General features: G+C 40.4%; 4 protein-coding genes across 4 annotated transcripts in view; 3 read left to right on the top strand and 1 right to left on the bottom strand.

Annotated features, from left to right (window-relative positions):
* The window catches only part of LOC309354855 (olfactory receptor 5AP2-like), a gene marked incomplete at both ends in the record, with an annotated part of 215,639 nt that overhangs the window by 65,298 nt on the left and 127,975 nt on the right, over positions 1–22,366 (bottom strand). The window lies entirely within an intron of this gene.
* Positions 2,752–3,738, top strand: LOC309356141 (olfactory receptor 11A1-like; the record flags this gene model as incomplete). Its single annotated transcript, XM_081887321.1, has 1 exon — positions 2,752–3,738. The coding sequence occupies one exon, from the start codon at positions 2,752–2,754 to the stop codon at positions 3,736–3,738; it is 987 nt and encodes a 328-aa protein (XP_081743447.1).
* Positions 7,755–8,717, top strand: LOC309355505 (olfactory receptor 11A1-like; the record flags this gene model as incomplete). Its single annotated transcript, XM_081886442.1, has 1 exon — positions 7,755–8,717. The coding sequence occupies one exon, from the start codon at positions 7,755–7,757 to the stop codon at positions 8,715–8,717; it is 963 nt and encodes a 320-aa protein (XP_081742568.1).
* On the top strand, positions 9,987–16,422 carry LOC309356139 (uncharacterized protein; the record flags this gene model as incomplete). Its single annotated transcript, XM_081887317.1, has 4 exons — positions 9,987–10,305; positions 11,255–12,225; positions 14,297–14,384; positions 15,415–16,422. The coding sequence occupies exons 2-4, from the start codon at positions 11,264–11,266 to the stop codon at positions 16,420–16,422; spliced, it is 2,058 nt and encodes a 685-aa protein (XP_081743443.1). The 5' UTR covers positions 9,987–10,305; positions 11,255–11,263.

The following is a 22,366-nucleotide window of genomic DNA, read 5'->3' as shown; positions in this document are numbered from 1 at the left end:
GCAGGCATGAAAGAGTGATCATGCTCTTTTAAATAAACACAAACTGAGCCAAGGGAATCTTGGGTGACCAAGCTAAGTGGGTTAGGTAGAAAGAGCACCATCCATGGGGTGGGAGCTTAGATCAGAATAAGATATTCCTTCATGAATCTTGATCGCAAACTCTTTAGGACTTTGAAGGTTGAGATTACAATATCATCTCAGTTAAAATACAACTGTTTCAAATAAAAATAAATATTTTTCTACTCTTCTACTTTTTTTTTAATTTTGGGATTGAAGCTGAACAAACTCACTATCCAAGGACATCCTGGAGAGGGCGTGGGGCTCCTTTGAATAATTTCTCTAATATTATCTATCATAAATTATTTGGGCTTCACTTGAAATTCTTTGGAAATTGATTTTGCAATGATGCTCCTCAAATAGATTCTCAGTGATGTTTTTCAAAAGATAACTCCACTACAACACTAGAATATCCCAAGAGGTCAATTAGCCAATAAGTACCTGTTTCTTCTTCATAAGAAATTACATTCTGGATAAGAAGTTCTGAGCATGAGGGGGAATCAGCCATTGTCAGTGAAACTGATCCAGCAACATGACTGGAGAAATCTTCATTTCATCCCTTAAAATTATGGAATTGATAACAAACCAAAAGACCTTTTTCTGATCAGTTCTTAAGAGTGACTCTAGTTTATAATCAAAGGTGAGTAGTCCAAGTTATCTATTGCTTTAGATCCCAGTTTTGAATTTTCTGCACATACTGTTGTTGTTTAGTCGTCTTAGTCCTGTTTGACCCTCCGTGACCCCATGAACCAGAGCATAACCTTGGAGACTCTCACTTTCAAAGCTTCTCCTTTTTTATGTCCATGAAGTTTTCTTGACAAAATACTGGAGTGGTTTGCCAGTTCCTTCTCCACACATACTGAATACATGATTATTCCAAACAGCCTGCCATAAAAACAAGTCCCCTATGGTGACCAGATGCAAAGGAGGACAGGGCTTCCATGCCCTTTAATTCTCTCATTCTGTCTTCTCTCCAGCCTACACTACTGTGACATGCTCAGCTGTTTTTATTAGATAACTTCTTTTTTTGTCAGGAGTCATATCCTCATTTGCATCTAATCAGCCAAGAACTCTGTCACAAATTAAAGAGGAGCTTCTTTCATCCCTCAGCTTTAAGCAGGGAAATGTTAGTGCAACCGGCTTGCAGAATTTTGGTGGAACAAGTTCAGTGTGAAATCAGCCACTCATTTACCGGGTGACCAATGCTTATTAACCAGCCACCTAGTAGGAAGGCTTATAGGGAGTTTATAGGGCAGTTTGGGCCCAATTTTCAAGCTTGGTGGGCACAGGGATAACTTTTCTGGTCAGAGTGAGTTAATTTAATGTGGCCAGTTATGAAAGGAGAAAAACCAGTAGATGCTGATGGTTTTCTACAGTGCTATGGTGGCTGCCCTCCCAACACTGGTGTCACTGCAGCTTATCTGAGTGTGGCGGGGGAAGGACATGGTGGCAGTGAGTTTGGGGCTGAAAGGGTACACCTATGGAACTAATGTCACTTTAGTATTTCTTAAATTATGGGAAGCCTAACCTCCTAATGCAGTTGGGACAGAGTTAATTCTGGGCTCTGTGAATGCAGTGATCACATGAACATACAAAGCTGCCTTATTTGGTATGCAGTTCCAACAATACACTCACCAGCTGACTTGTGAAAACAACTGTTCATACTCTTCAGCACTTCAACATTGCATAGCCACACACAATATTATCGGTAAGACATGAAATGCTGGAGCAGTGATCTGCTGCCAGATCATAGCATGGTATCATTTGTATGGTGAGGATTCCCAGCTCCATTTCTCTGTTACATCTGAATCAGGAGAGGCTGTGACTGTTTTCAAAGATGCCTAGCTGCAGTGGTTGGGTGAATGAGAACCAACAAACCGAAGCTGAATCTTGTCAAGATAGAGACACAAGGTTTCACACCATCTGAATAAACAGTTGGTGTGTAGTTTGTGAATGATCCTTGATCCACCTTTGTCATTGGAGGGCCAAATGACCTCTTTGCTTAGGGTGGGATGCCAACAATGCCCTTTCCTTGGTCACTCTGATTCATGCATCAATTACTGTAATGCTCTTTTATGTGGCACTTTCATTGGAATTGTTCCAGAAGCTGCAACTGGTGCTATTGCACTTGAGTTGAAGGAACTGAATGCCTGACAATCAGCTACCGGGCCCAGTTCAATATCTTGTTGTTAACATAGAAAGCCTTGAAGAATTCAGGACTGCGTTACCTGAAAGACTGCTTGCTCCTGCATGGGCCAGTAAGATCACTTAGATCATCTAGGAAACTTCTAGTCATGGCAGTGCACCCTACACAGTATTATAGGGTAGAGACAAAAAAAAATTAACATTTTCTGCTCTTGCCCTTGTACTATGTGCCATATGTAAAGCAGTAGCTATCAGTTGCTTCAGATATCTTGTAAAGACTTACTGTATCACGATGCTCTGGTTTTCCCTGATGCATAAGATTTTACACAGTTATATGTGCTTGAGTCCCCTACATTGTTTTATATACTCTTATATGGATACTTTCATGATTTTAAGCTCTGCTTTTAAATTAAGAAATTGCAAAATATAAAATATACTGTATTCTTTCTTCCTCTTGACTACCTCCCTATTTTTTCTTTTCTTTCTTTAAGCGATAATTTTTTAAATTGTTGACTGGACAAATTCCATTCCCCCCTTCAACTGAAAAAGATGCAAAAACCTGCTGGGCGTAATGAGACCATCATTACAGAATTCATCCTTCGTGGCTTTGGAGACTTCCATGACCTACAAATTCTTCTCTTCATTGTTTTTCTCATGATCTACATCATGACCATGGTTGGGAACTTGATCATTGTTGGGCTAGTTGTGACTGATCGGCACTTACACACACCCATGTATTTCTTCCTTGGAAATTTGTCTTGCTTAGAGACCTGTTACAGCTCAACCATCCTCCCCAGAATGCTGGCCAGTTTATTAACACATAATGATAGTGTGTCTATTCATAGCTGCTTGGTCCAATTCTGGACTTTTGGGGTTTTAGCAGGAACAGAATGCTATCTCCTGGCAGCAATGTCTTATGATCGTTGCCTGGCAATATGTCGACCACTGCATTATTCCACACATATGAATGCAAAGGTTTGCCTCCTGCTGGTGGTTGGATCTTGGATGAGCAGCTTTGTGATGGACACAACAGTATTTATATTTGTATTGCAGCTAACATTCTGTGGTCACAATGTTATTCAACATTTCTTTTGTGATTTCACTCCATTGATTAATCTGGCCTGCAGTGACACACGGCGGGTTAAACTCATATCAACTGTTCTGACTTCAATAGCTACCCTGCCACCATTCATTCTGACCTTAGCATCATACATGTACATCATTGCAGCCATTCTTCAAATTCCATCCACCACAGGGAGGCAAAAGGCCTTCTCTACTTGCTCTTCTCACCTCATTGTGGTGACCATTTTCTATGGCACTCTCATCATTGTATATGTTTTGCCAGATACCAATGAACTGAAAGAGCTGAACAAATTATTCTCTGTTTTTTACACTATTTTGACACCTCTAGTCAATCCCCTCATATACAGCCTGAGGAACAAGGAGGTGAAAGAAGCCTTGAGGAGAGCAGGCAGCCATATGTGCAAATGTGCATTCAACTCTGGCCTTCAAATCTTTAGATGTTGCATAAGGTGACTAGACTTCCATAGCTAGAAAAAAAGGAATGATATGGAGTTTGTGAACCTCATACACACTAAGAAAGGCAACATTCAAAAGTCATTTAGGCTATGTTACAGAGCCCTCTGTATTGTAGCTAATGAACATTATAGGTGAACACTGTAAGCTACATATGACAAATCAATTGCAATACCTTTTTGTAGCCATTCCTAATGTCCACACAATTAATCACATATTCATACCATTCATGCAACACCCTCTCTAACATTCCCATTGCTCTGCCCCTAAGCACGTTATGCTCTCTGGTGTCCAACACATCCCATTCGCGTAATGCATATAACCCATCAACATAGCATATCATTTCCACATGCACTTCTTCTTAATAGTTACATACCCCTCTCCATTCCCTCGAAATACAATGTTAAACCTTTCCACACACCGACTCAAGTGCTACTCCTTCTTTCTCACACACAAGCCCCATTGACCAAGTCCCATTACTCACGTGACCAAGGCAAATATAGGCTTGGTCAAAATGAATGTGGTCATTTCCACTCCACCACGAAGCCTACATACTCACATGCATATGTATGCACATATTTTTGTGGTGTTGTTTTTTTTTTACACACTAGATCACAGAAGAACTGCTATATAAAATTCAGTAAAATGTGGGTTTCAAAGGATATTTGTGTTTCAGTTTGCATCTGGGAAGTGTGAAACAAGTATGCTGGTTTTTAAGTGAAAACTGTGGAGGAGGAGGCACACAAGGCAAGTGTGGCACAAAAAACTGCACATCTTTTGGCTCCACACCTGCAGGAGGCAGCTAACGTGTGAGAATGTAGGACCAAAAATTCTGGGATCCAATCAGAAGCAGGGATGGCTTCTGTAATTCTGGGGTGTCCCGGTGAAATTGGGATGGTTGGAGGATATGCAGATCCAGCAGACCCTCATCCAGCAACTGGTAAGGAGCACCATAGCTTCTGACCTCTGAACCAAGGGAATCTTGAGTGACCAAGTTAGGTGAGTCAGATGTAAAGATCACCATTCATGGGGTGGAAACTAGACTAGTATGACATATTACTTCAAATGTCTTGGTCTCAAACACTTTAGAACTTTAAAGGTTTAAATTACATTCACCACCTCAGTTAAGATAGAGCTATTTCAAATAAAACATAGAATTGTAGAGTTGGAAGGGACTCCAAGGGTCATCTAGTCCAACCACTGCAATTCAGGACTCCTGCCCACAGCTGTCACTGGGTGGACTCGAACCACTAACCTTCTGGTTAATGGCCAGATGCACTGACCTATTGCACCACAGGAGAGACTAAATATTTGAAATGCATTTCCTTATTCTTCTCCCTTTCTATTTGCTTTATTTTGTATTTTGGGATTGAAGCTCATCAAACTCACCATCCAAGTACAACCTTGAGATGGGGTGCTCCCCCACCCTTGAGACATTTTCCTAATGTTATTATAAATAATGTTGGTTTCTCTTGAACTTTTTGGAAGTTGAGTGTTTAGTGATGCTCCTCCTCCTTTTTCAAACTTATCCCCACTCCAACATGGGCATATCCCAAGAGGTTAATTAGCCAGTGAGTGTCTTCTTCTTGCTTTCTTCATATGTAATTACAGTCTAGATAAGAAGCACTGACTATGACACAGAATCAGCCATTGTCACTGTAACTGATCCATCAGTATGATCAGTGAAATCTTCATCTTATTACCTGAAGAACGTGAATTTCATAATATAGCAAAATGCCTTTGCAAACATCAATCGTATACTGTTCCTGTCTAAAGATTAGAAACCACTGGTAAGTAGTTGAAGTTTTCTCCTGTGTTGGATTCCAGAATAGCATTTCCTGCACATGCTGAATACACAATTATTGTGATATAAAAGCAACTCTACTATGGTGACTAAATGCAAAAGAGGGCAGTGCTTTTATGTCTCTTAACTGTTGTATAGAAACAGTGTTGTGTCTTCTCTCAACATTTCAGTACAGTGGTACCTCGGGTTACGTACGCTTCAGGTTACATACGCTTCAGGTTACAGACTCCGCTTACCCAGAAATAGTGCTTCAGGTTAAGAACTTTGCTTCAGGATGAGAACAGAAATCGTGCTCCAGCAGCGTGGCAGCAGCAGGAGGCCCCATTAGCTAAAGTGGTACTTCAGGTTAAGAACAGTTTCAGGTTAAGAACGGACCTCCGGAACGAATTAAGTACTTAACCCGAGGTACCACTGTATTTGTACATGCTTGGTTGTGCCCATTACAAATTATTTTTTTTGACAAATGTTCATGGCAGAAGTGACCTTTCCCTCTTTCACATCCAATCAATCGGAGCTCTGTTGGGATTTTAATAGGGGCTTCTCTAAGCTTACACCTGACACTTTTAAATATCAAAATGTGTTTTTGTGAAACAGCTTTACAGAATTTCATTTCAAGGCATTCTGTGGGAAAGCAGTCACAACAATTCCTGTGTGGAGAATGCTTATTAATCCTTAACAAGCAGAGGATTTTGCAGAGATCATACAAAGGATGTAGCTTGGGCCCACCTGGAAGACTTGCTGAGCACAGGGAAATGATCCTGTACAAGACAATGCAACTTTTTTTTTAATTTCAACTTGGCCAATTGTAAAAGGAGAAACACTAGGGCAGCTGAGTCTGTGCCAGAGATCCATCCTCCTAACACTTGTGCCCCTGCAGCTTACATGGATTGGATGGAGTGATGTAGGGTGGCAGTGAGGTTGGGGATGTGTCAGTGAAATGATAGAACCAATGCAGTGCTCCTGCCAATGCGCCAGTGCATCCCAAACCTTACAGCTGCCCTGCCTCCTCCCAATCTGTATTAGCTGAAGTAGGTGTTGGGAAGATGGATCCAATGCATCACTCCACCACAATGTGCTCCTAACAATGCCTACCACTTGCTCCTAAATCCTGCCACTGTATGTCCCCTTCACCTGGTAAACTGGCAAGCAGGAGTGTCCAAAAGGCACGGGAGAAGAAATTCAAGGGAGCCTCACATAAGGGAAGAAAGAACCTGGGAGGCATGAATGGGAGGACGACTTGTCCCACCTCCCATAAACCTGGTGAATGGGCTTTGAAGTGGGGTGTGCAAATCAAGAGTTTCTCTCTTGCACCTTCTGACCACCTTGGGGGCTCTGTTTAAGAATGAGGACATTGTTGGGGCATTGACCCTTTGCTGGTCATGATAAATGCCTGACATTGCTATCTTCCAGAAATGGCCCTAGATAACCTATTGAAACCTTTGAATTTACTTGTCTTGCCCATACCTTGCTTCTTTTACATCTTAGGTTGACCACAAAGGGACCATTATTTTATCTCAAATCAAGAAGATTGAACACACATTTATACTCTATACATAATTTCTCAGTGTATAACTTGAACACTGCTAATAATAACATATTTTTAAAAATTCAAGTTTCAATGTGTCCCCAACCCCTACCCAAACTGTTTTAGCTCATGGTGAGGTCTAGCAGTGAGAGCTCTGTGTTGTCAGCTAGCATCAGAGGGATTAAATAAGAGCGCAGTAACATATGGAGAACTCTGATGAATCCAATTAAAGGTCTATCTAGTCAGTGTCTAGTTTCCCATAATGGCCAACAAGATGTCTCTGGGAAGCCCACAAACAGCATATGAGTGCAACAGTCACCTCCTCTTGTCCTTTCTCTGTGACTTGTATTCATGGGTATACTGCCGTTGATCCTGAAGGCAGTATACAACCCTCTCAACTAGGAGGTTGTGATTTAATGGCTGTTGCTTACAATTGATGGGAAAGGTTAATATTGTTTCCACAAACTGTATATTCTGTCATGGATGCGTAAGAATCCATAGAAAGACGGTCCTGGTGAATAAAAAAGACTCTTGTATTCCCTCCTGTGCAATGATATTATAACTTCAGCAATATGGCTCTTGCTTATGTAATATTGACTCTCCTGATGATTGTTCCTGTTTGTATTTGTACTTGCAAAACGAAGAAAACAATGGTCACACCCCACCTCATCTTTTCTATTTCACCAGATGAAAACCATGAAGAAAGAGGAGGAGGGAAATGAAACCAACATAGCAGAATTCATCCTTCTTGGTTTTGGAGACATCCAGGAACTCCAGATTTTTCTATTCATGCTGTTTCTAATTATATACATTATGACCATGGTTGGGAACATCCTCATTGTTGTACTAGTTGTGCTTGATCAAAGCTTACACACACCCATGTATTTCTTCCTTGGGAATCTGTCTTGCTTGGAGGCCTGCTACAGTTCAACCATCCTCCCTAGAATGCTGGCCAGTTTCTTAACCAAGAACCAAAGTGTTTCGGTGAATGGGTGCATTGTGCAATTGTGGGTTTTTGGTTTCTTGATAGCAGCAGAGTGCTACCTCCTGACAGCAATGTCCTACGATCGCTATGTCGCAATATGCAGGCCCTTGCATTATCCATTTCTTATGAATTTCAAAATCTGCCTCCAGCTGGTGGTTGGTTCTTGGATCGGCAGTTTTGTGGTAAACGTGATCTTGTTAATTTTTACACTGCAGTTAACCTTCTGCGGCTACAGTGTTATTGATCATTTCTTTTGTGATTTCATTCCAATAGTGAATGTTGCCTGCAGTGACACACATCAAATAAAAATTCTGTCACTTGCTCTGACCTCCATCTGCACACTGCCACCATTCAGTATAACAATAGCGTCCTATGGGTGCATCATTAATGCCATTCTTGACATCCCGTCCTCCACAGGAAGGCAAAAGGCCTTCTCTACCTGCTCTTCTCATCTCATTGTGGTGACCATTTTCTACGGCACCATCATCGCTGTGTACATTTTGCCAGACACCAACCAACTGAGAGAGCTGAACAAAGTCTTCTCTGTCTTTTACACAATATTGACACCTCTCCTCAATCCTCTAATATATAGTCTGAGGAACAAAGAGGTGAAGGAGGCCTTGAGGAAAGTAGCTTACAAATATGCACATATAAGGGTTTATTAAAGCCATGATTTCAAACTGAATGATGAAGCCCTTTTCTATTACAAAGGCATCATTTTTGTACTGGATGTAGGTCTTCTTCTGAACTAAACAAGTGCAAGCCTTGGAAGTAACTGAATGGAACATTCTCAGGGGACTCTCATGCACTCAACTTTCAGCTGTCTGTGGAAAGATTTGGATCCAAATAGAACAATATGAATGTAAATCTTTCTAAGTGTTGAAAAATACATGTTATGCAACCTCTAAACATTGCATATGCACCTTGCTTAGAACTAATTGTTATTCCTTTCATGCTATATGGAGGTTGAACTGGGGTTTGTTAAGCATCTGCAGTGTGACTTCAGTGGACTACTGTTCTGACCAGCAAAATGAAACATAGAATCATAAAATTGGAAGAGGTCATGTAGTTCAACCCCTTGCAATGCAGGTATCACAACATGCAGTCCTCCACCCAATTTGAAACCATAACGGACCCTGCTTAGACATTAGTTTACACCGCAATGCATATATTTTTAGTGCATACTAATGACTGGAAAAGTTTTTCTTCTAAGAATACCACATTTCAGTTAATTTTGCTTAAAACCCCTCTCTGGATAGTCAGCATGTGATAAAAAAAAAGTTCAAAACAATTCTCAGAAAAATGTCTTCTGAGAAATGTTGGGTCAGTTCTAAGAAATGTTCAGCTTCCCTTATCATTCCCGATGAGATGTGCTTCATTGAGCTATTCCTCAAAGAGATATTTAATCAACACAGTGTTTAAAAACAAGTTTTTCTTAAGAGACTAATTACGGCATAATGCCCATGGCTTCTCACACATCCCTTTGGCAGTTGTAGCCTAAATAATAAGCTTTGAGCATGAAGAAGTGATCTGGTTTTAAATTCAACTGATCTATGAGATTGCCTCATGAATCTTAGACTCTCAATGCCTACAGAACATGACTTTGAAAAGCAATCAAGCAGCCATAGTCAAGAGACCTTTGTGTTTCTAATCCTAAAATTAAATATTAGGAAGCAGAAGGGAGCATTCCAAGATTTTGAGTGCCTTGAATTTCAGGTGAGAATTACATGCACAGGCTGAATGCATGATTATTCCCATCACTGTGATATAAAGGCAATCTACTATAACAACCAGTTTGCTGTCAGACTCAGGTGTGTCTTTGATCATCCATTTAGCATTGTGACATGCTCAGCAGTGGCATCATAATTCCTTCTTTGTTGACACCTTGTGAAAATGCAAGAGCCCTATACTCCTTTGTATACAATCAACCCAGAGCACCACCAGGATTTATAGAGGGACTTTGTTAATCACCCAATTGCTACAAGAGCCTTGTTCTCTTCCTATCTAGGCACTCTAAGGTAGAATATGGGAAAGCTTTGGGTCTCCAATGTTGATGATCTACAGCTCCCATCAAGTTGATGTTGGTAGGAGCTGATGGGAGTTGAACAACATCTGGAGGATCACAGGTTCCCCATTCCTACCCTGCAATAATGGACCAATATCCAATCTGCCTCTTCAGTTACCTAAATTTCAGTGGATAAATGATAAGGCAGCCTTTGCTTAGATACACCTGGATCTGGATATATCTGGAAGGTAAGAGAGAAAGTAGATGCTATATTGCATTAAAAATTATGTTGATGTGGGTGCAAGCTTTTAATAGTCACAGAGCTCCTTGCTAAAGCTGGGTAACAGCTAACAGTTCACTGATCTACAAGTGCAAATATTTGAGTTATTTGAATTATTTCACTGTGTCTGTTGGTAATTTACACGTGTTCTGATTATTCTGATTATTGATGGCATTGCATTTCAGAGGATAACTATATCTTGCAGCTATCACTTAGAGGTTTTGATGATTAAATGGTATATAAAACCTGTTAAATAAAATAATAAATACCTTGCCTCACTTGACCAACCCAATTTATAACCACAGATTATTTTGACATGTTTGTTCCATCAATAAATTCATGTGGTTTCACCCTGACATAATTTGGAATCATCCAAAAGACAAAGTTATTTTGTTTCTCATGTTCTTTAGTTGTGGCAGCGTGGTAGCATTTCCTGACTGATCCAGGGTGAGAGGGATCACTAAAATTCTGGAGCCATGATTGCCTGGTTGATACTTTGTAAAGCATTCAAGTTGGTCTCAGGCTACCTTACTAGAAAGAAGGATGATATCATTTGTATAGCTTCTATGCCAAAAATCGTAATGCAGTATCAGAAAGGCAGCAATCTTTGCATTATGGTTTCTATCCACCGAGTGTCTCCCTCAGCCATTTTATAAAGCTCACCTAGGGGTGCCTTATTTCCAGAAAAAGCAGGCAGGTTAATCTAAGGACTCAAATTCAAAACAGTTCACCTTTGTCCTTGTTTTTCTTATGGGAATAATTTAAGCGAGACTTGGAAGAACAAATACCTGAATAGAACTATTGGGAGACTTGAATCCAGGGCGAGATCCCTTTAATTCAGATGGGGGCAAATACTAGAATAACATGAGGGGAGAGTAATATTGATTGCACAAATTGTTCTTCTTCCCCTTCAACAGATTAAAAGGATGTTGACATTGGAGAGGAGAAATGAAACCATCATTACAGAATTTGTCCTTCGTGGCTTTGGAGAGCTCCAGGAGTTACATATTCTTCTCTTCATGCTGTTTCTAATCATCTACATCATGACTATGGCTGGGAACCTGATCATTGTCACATTGGTTGTCACTGATCAGCACCTCCACACCCCCATGTATTTCTTTTTGGGCAACTTGTCTTGCTTGGAGACCTGCTATAGCTCAACCATCCTCCCCAGAATGCTGGCCAGTTTATTAAGCAAAAAACCAGGTGTATCCGTTAATGGCTGCATTGTGCAATTATGGGCATTTGTGTTCTTAGCAGTAACTGAGTGCTATCTCCTGGCAGCAATGTCTTATGACCGTTACATAGCAATATGCCGCCCCTTGCATTATTCTGTCCTTATGAATTTCAAGGTTTGTCTCCAGCTGGTAGCTGGGTCTTGGATTGGCAGTTTTGTCATAGACACAATATTGCTAGGTTTTATACTACAGGTAACCTTCTGTGGCCACAATGTGATTGAGCATTTCTTTTGTGATTTCATTCCGATGATGAACCTGGCCTGCAGTGATGCAAGTCAGGTGAAACTGGTATCGGCTGTTCTGACTTCTATCTCTACCCTGCCACCATTCGTTCTGACTATAGCATCATACGTATGCATCATCACTGCCATTCTTGGCATCCCATCCACCACAGGAAGGCAAAAGGCTTTCTCCACTTGCTCTTCCCATCTCATTGTGGTGACCATTTTCTATGGCTCTTTCACCATTGTGTATCTTTTACAAGACAACAATCAACTGAGAACACTCAATAAGGTATTCTCTATCTTTTATACCATCTTGACACCTCTGCTTAATCCCCTTATATACAGCCTGAGGAATAAAGAGGTGAAGGAGGCCTTAAGGAGAGCAGCCAACAAATGCGCTAACTGTATTCTCCCATTTGCTCCAATGTAAATCTGAAACACTAAAGTCAACGGGGTTGTACTCCAGACTTAGAAACAGCAGCGATTAATGATCTTCCTAACATGTAGCCTTGGAAGCAGCGAGCATTTGGGTAGCATTTTTCAAATCCATATGCTAATTCCTATCAAGTTGGTTCTGGAGCTGTGCTACATTTGGTCATTTATTTTAATATATATATATATATATATATATATATATATATATATATATATATATATATGCTGCCAACCTTAAGAAAAAAAAATATAATGGTGGTAAACAGCAACACATCAACAATAAAATTACAACCATAAAACAAATGCAAAATGCCATGGAGACTCATCCCCACTGCCACTTCTTCCTCCAGCAGCATTGTGTCACATGAAGTTACAGGCTGCTTTACAAGCCACCTCATGCATTGTGTGTTGTTGTCTGTAAAGAATCCCCAACATTCAAGATCCTGACTGTGTGTAGATGCACCACACGATTGGGGCACCTGATTGTGCATTTGTCCTGATTGTGCAGTGCATCTTCCTTTGAGCAGGAGCTTAGACATTGGGGTTTCTTTTCATGCAACCCTGTGCAACATGTGTTTGTTGAAGGAAGAAGACGTCACTGGAGAGACACTGCTTGGCCCAGACTCACTGGAATAACTCTGGGGTTGGGTCAAATGTAAAAAATGTTTTTAAATAGTTTTTAATTTGTGCTGTTTTAAATATCGGTTTTATGGTTTGGTTTTTGCTTGTTGGGGGAGGGATTAACATTTAGTTGCAGTTGGGTATTAGTTTAATTTTTAGTAGAACTGTGAATTTTTTGTTTTGTTTTTTAATTAGTTTCTATTTTTTGATATAGTTTGTATTCTGTTCTTAAGGGGAGAGAGTCAGGGCTGCCTGGGAGTAGGCCCCAGCCAACAGAATGGTTGGGGCAGGTTCCACGGGGGACACACACAATCTCTGCACTGGGACACACTGGGATCACGGGTGATCAGTGATCACGGGTAGGAGGAGGAGTTATGCTAAGACCAGACCATGTTATTACTGAGTAGGCAGGTTTTGTTGTTGTTTGAAGACCATAGTAAAACATACTTCTGGAAGTGTTATGCAAGGAGAAAGTCACATATTGTATTAATGAAAATTCCTCTCCATCATTCCTCCCACTTTGTATAGAAACTAGTTTCAAAGTTTGGAAGGCCAGAGGTAACCTAGAGGGAAACCAAAAACATCTGCTAGTCTCCCCCTCCCATGTAGATAGCAGGAAGAAGATCCATGGTCAAAGATCCATTTCTCAGAGATTTACAATATCTTCATGGCTCCCCATGGCATTTCAAAACCCTAAAGAGCTAATATCTTTCAGGAAGACAGGGCATTTAGCCTTCTTAAAAAACCCCAATTGACCTCAGTTTGGGGAGAATCGCTGGCATAAAATCCACACCAAGGTTGTAAGACTCATTGCTTCTCACACTTTCTTTCCCTTGCAAGTACTCTGCACTCAAATCTAAGAAGAAACGAACTTGTAGAACACATCTTACCTAGGCTAATATTCCTTTTCCAATCTAGATGGTCCTTCTTTGAACTCCTCTTTCTTTTCTTTTACTCTGTTAGGATTTTTGGGTGTTTTAGTATGGCTTCAGGGAGACATTTCAGAATTGAGGGGAATCTATCATTGTACATGTGTAATATTGTGAAAAGCTTGAAAACTGACATTTGTGTTATAATATGAATACTTATAAATTAACAAATAACTAAAAAAAGGAATCAAGTGATGTATATTCCAATGTATATTGTCACTCATTCAGTATCACATGAAATTGCATTTGACATGGTGATTATTGCTTGAACTGTTTATCATTTGGTACGCTATAGAATGTTTTTACATGTAAAAATACAAACACATATCACACATTCCCATGAGTCTTTTCTTCTGAGTTTGATTAGACTCCTGGGAGTAATGGAAGTAAATATGGATAAAATCCAGTGCAGCATCTCAGTATAGAGAGCAGTAAGAGAAATTGCCTCTCAAACAACTATGGGGAGAGAATGGTGTGATACATTGAAAAGGCAAATCACATTGGCTGCCCAGAAAAACAACACAGATCGCAACCAGGCATGAAAACGAAGCATGTAAACACTTTCATGAAATCACCCAAGATCTGCCCACAAACAGCTTGGTAAGTCTATTTGAATAGATGACTTTTCAATTATTTTATTCATGACCTCCTGGATAAACTGTGTACACAGTTCAGGAAGATCTAGAAACCAGAGTTTTACAATGCAAAAGCCCATGCTCGGTTTGTCCCAGCCAGGGTTAATGGCTAGGAATAGAAGACATCTCACATATTTTATTATTGTAAATTCCTTGGAGGTCTCTTTTATTGTGAGAAGTGATTTATGAATTCAGTGAACCTAATGAAACATCTAGAAGCAGAACCTTGAAGGCATAACAGACCTACTGGATAAAAAGCAAGTTTTATCACAAGTTAAATATATTTATGGGTTTCCTAGTAAGAAATCTGCAAAGGTCAGATGTGCAGAATAGCCACCATGTCACCAATAATTATACATTTTCATTCATTAAAGAGAATATTCTGGCCTGCACATCCTCATTCCACATAAAAGAGGCCAGGTCAGCCTGTGTCGGTCTTAGCAAATGCATACTGGAAACGTGACATGGACAAAAACTGTTAAATCTCTATCACATGAAATTCCATGTAACATGGAGATAACTAATTGTGCCTCCTTTCTTAAATAAAGGTTTATAAAGATAAATATTTAAATAAAATAGGGACATGGGTGGTGCTGTGGTCTAAACCACTGAGCCTCTTGGATTTGTCAATCGGAAGGTCAGTGGTTCGAATCCCTGCAATGGAGTGAGCTCCCGTTGCTCTGTCCCAGCTCCTGCCAACCTAGCAGTTTGAAAGCATGCCAGTGCAAGTGGATAAATAGGTACTGCTGCAGCAGGTAGGTAAACAGTGTTTCTGTGCACCCTGGCTTGCATCACGGTGTTCCATTGCACCAGAAGTAGTTTAGTCATGCTGGCCACATGACCCAGAAAGCTGTCTCTGGACAAACACCAGCTCCTGCCACCTGAAAGCGAGATGAGCTGCGCAACCCCATAGTCACCTTTGACTGGACTTAACCATCCAGGGGTCCTTTACCTTTTACTTTACCTTTCTTAAATGTGTTTGCTCCTCTTTGCAGGAACCACACACAAGCACTATGTTCAACCAGTCATCTGGAGTGGTGGAATTCCTTCTGTATGGATTCTCTGATACTCAGGAATGGGAGACATTTCATTTCATTACTTTCCTGTTCATTTATCTGATGGCTGTCACTGAAAACCTTCTCATCATCACAGTCATCACCTGCAGTCCTCAGCTTCACAAACCCATGTACTTCTTTCTAGCCAATCTGGCATTCCAAGACCTTGGCTCCATATCTGTCTCAGTTCCCAAATCCTTGTCAAATTCCCTGATGAACACCAAGGCCATTTCATACAATGGATGCATCTGCCAGGTTTTCTACTTTATGTTCTTCACTGTATCTCATTTTTTCCTCCTTGGCATCATGGCATATGACCGCTACTTTGCTATCTGCAATCCTCTGCACTATGAGACTGTGATGAACAGAAAAGCATGTGTCAAAATGGCAATCAGTGCATGGATTACTGGGCTTATCTATTCCACAGTATATACTGGCAGTACATTCACAATTGAGTTCTGTTCTAATGACATCAGTCAGTTTTTCTGTGAAATTCCACAGTTATTCAAAATTGCTTGCTCTGATTCATATCTCATCGCATTTTGGGTTATTTGTGTTGGTGCGTCTCTGGCTTTTACATACTTTGCTCTGATAGTTTATTCTTATGTTCAGATCTTCAGGGCAGTTCTCAGAATTCCTTCTGCCCAGGGAAAGGAAAAGGCCTTCTCAACTTGCCTGCCACACCTTATTGTAATATCTGTATATTTTGCCAGTGGTTCATTTGCCTATCTAAAGCCAACTTCTGGGTCCTTATCAGCCATGGATCTTGTAGCTTCTATGTTCTACTGCATGTTGCCTCCAGTTATAAACCCAATAATCTATAGTATTCGGAATAGGCAACTGAAATCAGCATTGTGGAAGTTGACTGCAAAATTTTTCACCCCAATTTTTCTTCCCCAATTTGCAATATGTTTCTCTTCCTGTAAAAATATAGTAAAACATTTTTAAACATACAGATAAAACCTGTGTTGGAATCTTTATTTTCATTTCAGTTGCAAATCTTTTGAGAACACACTTGCTAATTAATTGTTGTTGTTTAGTCGTGTCCATCTCTCCGTAACCACATGGACCAGAGGAATGTTGTACTTGACTGATCTCAGTGGGTTACATCCCACACACCTTGGGTATAAAAGCTAATGTTTCTTGTCATAGCAAAAAGGTGTTTTCTCTCTCTGAAGAACCTTCACAGTGAGGTAGTAAGACTTGTTGCTTTTCTCACTTTCCTTTTCATTCAAAAACTGGGCACTCAAATCTGAGGAGAACAGATAATTGGACATCACAACCACAGCATAAATTATATAGAATAATTAAGAAATCATCAGTAAAAAAATTACAAATCACCAGCATAACAACCACCTTCTATAAAACACTATTAAGAAAGCTACTAAAAGAAATTAAGCTAAACAGAACAACCATAACAAAAGTCATATTATAAGATTCACAAGGCACTATAGCTGCAGGTAGCAATGAAGTCAGAAAATGAAGAGATTGTGTTAGATTTTAGCAGGAGTATACTTATGTTGTCCACATGGATCAGAGGTGTGCAATGAATCTTTTTATGAGGATACGTTAGGGCCGGAGGTGCCAGCTTTTAAGGGTGATTTGGGGCAGGGGCAACATCTGTGTGTGAGCATCACCCCTCCTTCCCTAAGCCGGACAGAAGCTTCTCCAGCTTTGGGAAGGAAGTGCCTGGCTTTAGTACTTTAATACTCTCATTTACCAGGAATATTGAGGGGACAAGCCTAGTTCCCTGGTCCACTGACTGCCTGCAACGGACACGGATCAACAATATTCAAAGTTTATTTGGGAAGTATAACACAGGTTGAGCAAGGAGCTAAACAAAAGATTTATGGATGCAAACATTTTCCTAAGGGATTTATATTTGAAGCAGGGCTGGAACTCTTATTAGGCAAAGTGAGGGGGCCACTCCAGTTTTGTTGGTCAAATACAGTAGTACCTCAGGTTACATATGTTTCAGGTTACATACGCTTCAGGTTACAGACTCCGCTAACCCAGAAATAGTACCTTGGGTTAAGAACTTTGCTTCAGGATGAGAACAGAAATCATGCTCCGGCGGTGCGGTGGCAGCGGGAGGCCCCATTAGCTAAAGTGGTGCTTCAGGTTAAGAACAGTTTCACGTTAAGAACAGACCTCCGAAACGAATTAAGTACTTAACCTGAGGTACCACTGTAGTGACATCAAAATGCTATTTATTTCATTTTAAATTATTGCCAGAGTGCAGAAGAGGAATTTGTAAAGGGTTTTCTGGTGTGTGTTTTTGCTTCAGGTGCCCAAATTTCTTGATTTGGCTTTTTTCGGTAAAGAACTCTATCCCACTGGAATTCTGCACATACTGTTTTATTTTGAACAGTGTGGATGGTACTGTCACACAGAGATAGCTGCTGTAGTTCAAGCAAAGTGTAATTGGTGATCCACACCAAATATCCTCCCCATTGCTGGGTTCATAACTGGTGGCAACATGCAACAAACATGGACGCCACAAGATCTGTCTATATGTTGTGTATCTTATTTGCTGGTTCTGTATACAAATTATCCAATGGCCTATTCTATTCAAAGATTCTTGAAGCAGTAACTTCTGGTTTGCTGCGGGAGGAATGGCAGTGCGTTTCAGATCGTCTGCTTAAAGGACGACCATTTCGGGCTGGTTTGAGCAGTGGGGAGAGTGCTAAGACTCAGTACCCCTCCCCAAAACACTCCACAAAAGAGTGGGGCTTCGAGGGGACTGGCAGAGCGAGAGGAAACTCATTGTGACCCTCCCTTTGAACTCACCTCTGTCTCAGTAGCAAGTGGGGGGGGGGAAGGGAGGGAAAAGCAATTTGAGTTTGCTCAATTCAGCACCAGCGCACCCATCAGCCACAGTCACAAGCTGCCGTCGAAAGCAGGAGATCTTCCAATCAAGGTAATTAGGAGCCAAAAACTGTATAGAAGAAATTAGGCCCTAAAATTTAATTTAGCAAAAACGGAATCTGTCTATATGTCGTGTATCTTATTTGCTGATTCTGTATACAAATTATCCAACGGCCTATTCTACTGAGAGATTCTTGAAGCAAACATATTTTAAAAAACATTCACAGACATTTTCCAGCAGTTCTCTGCTTTATACAATAGTTGAAATTAAAAGAATCAGCAATAGCTGTTATGTTATTACAATTTTTAAGAAAAATAAAAAATAAAGAACTTGGAACATGATAGATACCGGTAGATATTATATTAATTATATTAAGTATTATATTATAGGAAATATTTTTAAAGCATCTTAGTGTTATAATGGAAATATTTATAAATGAATGAAAAAGAAACCAAGTGATGTATGTACCTCCATATATTGCTACTCAATCTACGTATATCAGGTGAAATCCCATGTGACGTAGTGATTCTTGCTTGAAACTTTTATCATTTGATAATCTAATAGAACACCTTTACATGTAAACAGTAAAATACACATGCATTCCACACATACGCCTGAGAATTTTCTTCTGAGTTTATTAGACTCCTGGGAATGGAGAAACAAAATATAAATAAAAGTAATTACTGCATCTCCTTATTCTGTTAGTCAGTGAGGAAAACTGTAACCGAGATCACCTCTTAAACAGTGATGGAGAGCTAAAGATGTGACAGATCATACTGGGTGATCAGAGAAAAGCAGAAAATGAGCAGACATAAAGCAGCAGCAGCAACAACAACAACAAATACCACCACATAAAATTGTATTAAATTCTCCAGGATCTGCCCATGAATAGTTTGGTGAGTCAGTTTTTATGGATCACTTCTCAAGTGGCTTATTGAGTATCAACTTGATAAAAAACCAATTTATCACAAGTTAATTATAGTGAGGGCAATTCTGGACAAAACTTTAAGGTTCAGGTGTGCTAAGAAGTTAACATGTTACCAATATCTGTTTTAACATTTTCAATCACTGGTCAACAACAAATTTGTTGTCTGCGTTTTTTTCAGTTTTTTTTAGGATGAATCTGATGCGCTGAATCCAAAAATCACATTGGTTTTGCTCAATCAGCTCAAGTTTTTGAGCTATGGCCACATGTCATTTTTTTTTAACGTTTTGTTCACATGTACGCTTGCATGGAGCATTTTAGAAGAAGTTGGTGGGGGTAAAATGCCATGTCAAATAATTGTTTTGATTGGAAATGATTATTTTAATGACAAGAAGTATTCAGGTCCGATAGTTCTGGGTGATTATGTTGACAAGGGATCAGTTTGAAGTCATAAAACCTCATTTTTTTCTTGGAAGAGAGGGACTTGGTGTAATGTGCAGATATTGCGCAGCTTCTGCTCAAGCTTGGAGTGCCACAGTACAAACCCAAAGATTGGAGACTGTTCATTGACAGCAGCAAGCGATCACTGAAATGTATTCTGCTACACAACAGCAACCAGTTTGCCTCTATACCCCTGGCTCACTTGAGTACACTGAAGGAGAACTATGAAGAGGTGAAGTATGTGCTGGAGAAAATTGGTTATGATCAGCATAAGTGGTTTATTTGTGTTGACCTGAAGATGGTGAACTTTTTGTTGGGACAACAGTCTGGCTTCACCAAGTACCCATGTTTTCTGTGCATGTGGGATAGTAGGGACCGTGTTCAGCATTACACAAAGAAGGACTGGCCTGTGCGGGAGGAATTGGTGCCTTGCAAAAAAAGGAACGTCATCAATGACCCTCTGGTGGACAGAGACAGAATACTCTTCCCACCTCTGCACATCAAGCTCGGCTTAATCAAGCAGTTCACCAAGGCTCTGGACAAGGATGGTGACTGCTTCACTTACTTGTGCCAGGCTTTTCCAGGATTGACCATGGAGAAGTTGAAAGTGGCATCTTCGATGGTCCTCAGATCCGTCAGCTCATCAGAGATCCAGAGTTCGGAAACTCAATGAACGAAGTGGAACTGGAAGCATGGAAGGCATTTGTTCTGGTAGTGAATAACTTTCTTGGCAACAATAAGGCCAGAAACTACGCAGAACTTGTCAACAACATGCTGACTGCTTTCAGAAACCTGGGCTGCAACATGAGCGTCAAGATGCACTACCTATTTTCACATATGGACCGGTTTCCTGAGAACCTGGGTTCAATGAGTGACGAGCAGGGGGAGAGATTCCATCAGGACATGAAAGAGATGGAGACCAGGTATCAGGGTCGCTGGGATGCAGTCATGATGGCTGACTACTGTTGGACTCTGAAGAGAGACCTCCCTGCCACTGAGCATTCCAGGAGTTCCAAGAAACGGAAGTTCAAGCCCTGAAGTTTGAAAAAGAGTGAAGCAACATGCAATTTACATGTACTTACCTTTATCAATGCCCACCATTCAGTTTACAATAAACCTGACCTGATGGAGAGAAACGGATGCCACTTCCTGATTCAGCAGTGCAAAAATACCCTAAATCAGTTGTAGAAATCTAGACAACATTCAAAAAGTAAAAAATCGTTGCCCAGTGATTTGCATGAGGCACTGAAGAGAATGTGTCAGCTGCAGATTCTCTTTGCTGGTGCATGCTGGAAACCCGTGACATGGAAAAACGCATCATTGAATGATGGGGATCATCGTGGTCTTTTGGATTATGATGAGAATTAATGCCTGCTTTACACACACACACACACACACACACACACACACACACTTCTGGCAGTGGAAAAGGCCAGTACTACTAAACAAGCAGGTTTTCAGGTCAGAATTTCATGCTTCCACTCAGCATAAGCATCCTCCCTCCCCCCAAAACCAGCACCCCAGCCAGGACTGATGCACCACTCTTAGAGGTCAATTTACCATATCAAGAGCTCCACCCCTTAAGACACTTAGTGGAGTTGCAAATTTTCTAACTGCATTATACTGGGAGGAATGATTTCAGATGTCATCCCCACTCGAAGCTGCACCAAAGTAGAACAATGCTCCAGTGGCAGAAACAGAATGATTAGTTGCCACTTTTGTAGTGTTAGACTGGTTAACTTAGACCATCTCTACTGAATGGTTGTTGCAGGAAATGCTCACTGAAGCCTGAGACAAACAATCTGATTCAGTTAAATGTCTTGGGAATAATGTTTGAATGTTTTTGGCACTGTATTCAGCAGGTAAAGCCCTGCAACAAAATGGCTTGTGGAGGGTTTCTGCTCAGGGAAGCAGCAGCTGCCTTCTATTCCCTCTCACCTCAGTTCCTCTGTTTCTTTCCAACAGTCATCAGTAATATCCAAGGCAACACGATGACCAAGTACAACAATGCAATATCAATATAAACTCTTTATATAATCTATACAAAACATTGAACAATATGAAATATTTTTATAATATATAATACTAACCACTTAGAGATTTCACATTTTTAAAGGTGTATACTTTTTAATTTTAAGATGAACAACAAACAAATGTTTATTGAAAGAGCAATGGTTTCTGGCTTGCCTAGGTCAATCTATTTGATCACATGGGGAACCTGCATGAAAGCCTCTGATACTCTTCTCCTTTCTAAAATGGGTTTGTTTTCTCTTTGCAGGTACCAAATACCTACACAATGTTCAACCAATCATCAGGACTGATGGAATTCATTTTGCATGGATTCTCTGATACTCGGGAGATGGAGACATTCCGTTTCATTGCTTTTCTGCTTATTTATTTGTTGGCTCTCATTGAAAACCTTCTCATCATCACAGTCATCTCTTGCAGTCCTCAGCTTCACAAACCCATGTACTTCTTTTTGGCCAATCTTGCATTCCAAGACATTGGCTCAATATCTGTCACAGTCCCCAAATCCTTGTCAAATTCCCTGATGAACACCAAGACTATTTCATACAGTGGATGCATCTGCCAGGTTTTCTTTCTCATTCTTTTTATTGGATCTCACTTGTTCATCCTTGGTATTATGGCATATGACC

The sequence above is a fragment of the Podarcis melisellensis genome (genome assembly GCF_964234715.1).
Source record: "Podarcis melisellensis genome assembly, chromosome: 13".
NCBI classification, from domain to species: domain Eukaryota; kingdom Metazoa; phylum Chordata; class Lepidosauria; order Squamata; family Lacertidae; genus Podarcis; species Podarcis melisellensis.
The sequence above is the reverse complement of the archived record's forward strand: the minus strand, read 5'-3'. Positions and strand labels throughout refer to the sequence as shown.